The sequence below is a fragment of the Bidens hawaiensis genome, unplaced genomic scaffold, assembly GCF_021521415.1.
Source record: "Bidens hawaiensis isolate Kalapana, Puna unplaced genomic scaffold, B.hawaiensis_p1.1 tig00048435_1, whole genome shotgun sequence".
Classification (NCBI taxonomy): domain Eukaryota; kingdom Viridiplantae; phylum Streptophyta; class Magnoliopsida; order Asterales; family Asteraceae; genus Bidens; species Bidens hawaiensis.
Window position 1 is genome coordinate 1 of NW_027498684.1, and position 4,857 is coordinate 4,857.

At 37.5% G+C, this 4,857-nt stretch overlaps 1 protein-coding gene across 1 annotated transcript; it reads right to left on the reverse strand.

Moving 5' to 3' along the window:
- Nucleotides 1-3: 3 nt before the first annotated feature.
- On the reverse strand, nt 4-1,316 carry LOC143597534 (uncharacterized). Its single transcript, XM_077076017.1, has 4 exons — nt 1,208-1,316; nt 1,078-1,139; nt 664-942; nt 4-561 (listed from the first exon to the last, which is right to left on the reverse strand). The coding sequence occupies exons 1-4, from the start codon at nt 1,314-1,316 to the stop codon at nt 4-6; spliced, it is 1,008 nt and encodes a 335-aa protein (XP_076932132.1).
- Nucleotides 1,317-4,857: the final 3,541 nt, after the last annotated feature.

Here is a 4,857-nt window from a genome sequence, read left to right on the forward strand (position 1 = left end):
ATTTTAGGGAGCAAGCAACGCCCATTCTTGAAAGTAAGTAAGATCATTAAACCTATCTAACATAGAAGGATAAACAAAGTCTATTAAATCAAACATAGGATCAAGGGAAACTTTTATTAGAAGATCCTCTGGAATTGATATACTTGCTTCACCATCATTAGGACCACCAAGATTACCTTCACCAATATCCAACAACCAATCAGCGAATTGTTTAATCTCTAAAGTATTTGACATTTGAGAACCAACAGTCAACCTCATGTTCTTAGTTAGTTTCAAAACCTTACAATTTGACCATATGTAAGAAGAACTAATTGTGGCGTTTACACAATCATTTCTTGTTCCATTCTGTACAACAGGTAAAATCTGTCTGAAATCACCACCAAGAACAACTACCTTACCTCCAAACAATGATCCAGAAGTGTTGCCCAAGTCAACGTTCATAACATCTTTTAGGGTTCTGTCCAACGCTTCAAATGCATGTTTATGAATCATGGGAGCTTCATCCCAAATTATTAATGACGTTTTCTTCAATAAGTCAGAAACATCTGTATTTCTCTTAACCTGAAAATGTTGAATTTGTAAACATTATATTCAATAAAATAATTAAAAAACATAAATTTAAATGTGAAATAATCAAGACTTAATGAAATTTATAATAGTTACCTGACATTGGGAGTCCTCGGTAAGATTAATTGGAATAAGGAATCTTGAATGAGCCGTTTTACCGCCTTCTAATAATAAAGATGCTATTCCACTTGAAGCAACATTAAGAACAATTTCTCCCTTAGACCGAATTGAGGCCGATAAAGTTTTCCATAAGTATGTTTTGCCAGTACCGCCGTAACCATACACGAAAAAAACACCACCTTTTTTACATTTCACGGAGTTGAATATTTCGTTGTAAACGCTTTTTTGTTCATCAGTTAGAGATGTGTACAAAAGCTTAAAATCATTTGACAAAGAATACTTATCATAAGATAATTCTTTCATCATAAGAGGATTCATTGACGTAGACACAGATTCCTGATCTGGAAACGGCATGTGTCAAAACCTACGTAGAGATGAATTGTTTGATACCAAAAACTCTTCAATATGAAGTAATGCCAAGTTCTTCAGTTGCTCGTCACTAAGAGACAAACCTGAAAAAAAAAAATCTACCTTAAACTAAACTACAAAAAGACATGTTCACACATATAACAAAACTAACCTGGATTCTTGTGTTTCTTTTGTTGATCATAAAGAATCCCGTCGACTAAGAAATGCCATGTATTATCCCAAACGTAATCAGGTCTTGATAAGGAGGATGTTATAAGCATTGTTTCAAACATATTTCTTAGATAATATCCGTTTGCGGTATGGCTTGCTTCCTCAATTGCTTCTATGTACTCCTTATCATTGTCTAAAAGCCCTCTTCTATAACATGCATCTATAAAAGAATCACAAACAAAACCATCTACTGTTCGAATATCTTCAAAACATTTCTGTAACATCCCAAAAATTCTAAAGTAATATCTAATATATTATTTTGTCGGGTGAAATAAGCGAGTTAGTGGAACGATAATAATAATAGCATAATATGAAGACTTAGTAGGATAATTAGATGGGATTGGATATGGACCAAAAGGAAATATGGGCCTTCGGTCCATGGGCTTGAGGGAGTATAAATACCCCCTTAAACCCCAATCCTTTCCATTCCATCCATTTATCCATCCTAATCTCTACACACACCCAAAACACACACAACCCGAACCAAGATCCAAAGGCGAGGACCCGAGCTTGTTGGTGCTAGATCGTCGTGACGAACCAAAGCAACAAGACCAGCTCGTGTTCGTAGTTCGACTCATTTACGGTACGTTTATATCGAGAACTTGTTCGTTTAGGCTTGGATTAGTATAGAAATGATAGATCTGTGTTTGTATGGTAAAAACGAATCCAACAAAGCTAAACTTACTGAAAATGGTTATGATTTGAAGGGATAATCGATTGATAAAAGAACCCGTAACCTATATGCCTAAATCGCACCCTTTAAACATCGATGTTAGGTCGATTTGATGGTTGGGGTTTGTAGGCGCTGGTCAGACGATTCCGTTGATACCTAAATCGAGTTATTTGGTTAAGAAACGAAGGATTTAAGAACGAACAGTAGCTGCAGCCGACAACTTCGCCTGCAAGCTAAGTTCACCTGATGAACTTCGCCTGCAAAGCTAAGTTCGCCTGATGACAACTTCGCCTAAAGCTAAGTTCGCCTGATGACAACTTCGCCTAAAGCTAAGTTCTCCTGATGACAACTTCGCCTAAAGCTAAGTTCGCCTGATGACAACTTCGCCTAAAGCTAAGTTCGCCTAAGGTTTAACTTCGCCTAAAGTCAAGTTCGATTAGAAAATAGATTAAAAACGATAAGTAAAAGTAAGCTAATACTAGGCCACCAGATTAGATCAGGCGAGTATTGATACGTGTAACTTATATAGTCAGCCGAGCTCAGTTAAAGAAGGGATTTACAACTATCGGAGGAAGAAGCAGAGTTCAGGTGAGTTTCTAGCCCCATTCCTTGTTATGTTTTCGGGGCTGTGTGCATACTCGATGTGTTGTTAATACATTTATCCTAAGTGATAAGTGTATGCCATATGTGATATATGTGATGGATATGAATGATTGCTTGTCGGTACGCGAACAATCTTCGGATATTGCGCGTAGTGTCAGGTTAAAAATAAAGGTACAAATATTATATCGAAGATGTATGAATATTACAAATGAATACTTGTCGGGGCGTGAACGATCTTCGGATATTGCACGTAACGGCACGGGGTATGGTTGTTAAATGAAGGATGTAAAGAACGCCTAGAGTGTTCTTATGCTATAATGTAATTATTGTATATGTGAAGTATGTGTATACAGGTACACGAATGGTATGTGAGTTCTACGTTTGACATAGTAAGTTAGGATGGCAAATCCCTCTAGCTTCTGTCGGACATAGACTCGGCTGGTGATGGCGTAGTTAAGGACTGCGGGTCTTATACGTAATGTAGATGATATATGTAAACGTAGATAGGGATGGTGGGCCTTATACGTGTTACAGATAATAGACGACAACGTAGTTAAGGACTGCAGACCTTATACGTATTATAGATAGGCATCAGCATAGGGAAGGACTGTGGACCTTATACGTGCTGTGGTAGCATAGGAGAGGACTGCGGACCTCGTACGTGCTATGAATTAGGTTGCAACATAGGGAAGGACTGTGGACCTTGTACGTTTTGTGGAAGTGGGATGGTATAGGGAAGGACCGCGGACCTTGCACGTACCATGAATGGTGAACATAGGTAAGGACTGCGGACCTTTTACGTGTTCACGACCTTGAGTACAGGTATAGACGGCGGATTATGAACGTACTCTCGGTAAACTGAGGTTAGTGATTGTAGATATGTATGTATGTATGGTAGTAAGTATGTATGTAGAACAGAAGGGTAACTAGTTAAGTATGGATATGTATCTTCGAATATGTATGTATGTGTATGTATTGTATGGCGTCCGATTAACTAGAACTCACTCAGCGTAGCTGACTTTTAGTATGCACGCAGGTGAGTAGAATGAGACAGCTAGCTTGAGCGGGCACATGGTGGGCGAATAGGAGACTGGCATCTGAAGACTCAAGATGTTTTAATGTAATTGACGTTTATTTTGAAAGACAAGAATGTTTAATTAAGGCAAGTTTTGGATTGCTGTAACGTTTCATGAAGGTTTTTATATTCCGCGAAAGTTTTAATGAACTCTGATTTGTAAGAACTGTGTTTATGAGTAAATCCGACGCTAAAGTAAGGCTACCGGGTTCGGGGCCTTACATTTTCGGTCCTTTAACCTTGTTTAAAAGTATTCTTAAGTAGTATGCCTCGTCAAATGATGCGGGAACGGCATTAATTCTACCAATAGCAAATCCATTTTGCCTTTCTACCCATTTTGGTGGTGATGTTTTTTTTCTATACAAACTATGTTGGAAACTCAGCATACGATAGCTTCCTTGCATGCTCGTAGTTTCTATTTGCTTCCATCCAACCAGTAAACATTGAAACTGAATTGGAAGTTCTGGTAAGAACATCTTCAATATCTTCCTCAGGGCCATAAATTACTTGTTGTTGACCAGGTAAATGAAAAGGAAGTCTCGTAACAGCCGGGACCCTATAATGAACATCAAAAGAAAATATTCTCCAAGCAGCCTCACATGCAGAAAGATATCTACAATCGTAAAAAGCATTAATATCATCTACTTGAGGATCTTCATTGTCGGTGGTGTTATTTTGGACGAGGGGAATTGTAGCTCGATCTGGACCCTTATTTACATATTTAAACAAATACTTGATTGATCCTTCTTGATTGAACCACTCGACATTTATATGGGCTTGATACTTTCGTAAAAGAATTTTGTTGTAAGGCACAACACTTCTATTATCTAGATTTATACATTTCTTAACGACGTAACGTCCATTGTCTCTTATTTTATAATTCGGAAAACCTTTGGAATCTATACTTGTCTCACTTTGAAATCGTTTTGGGAAATTCTTTGAACATTCTCTATCAATCATGCAGCTACAACTCGGATTAGCCTCATCACAAGGACCATGAAGCATATGATCTGACACAAGCTGGTATAGGTCTGGTTCAGTGACCTTGTCAGGAATTTCACTTGAAATAAAATTATCTATATGTGACGGATTGTGAATTTTATTCTCTGGAGCAATGAATAGGCAAATATGGGCATGAGGCAGACCACGTTTCTGAAACTCAATTGTGTAAACTGCTGCATTTGAATCAAACAAATAAATTAGCAAAAATTAAATTAAATAAATATCTTTAAAAAACAGT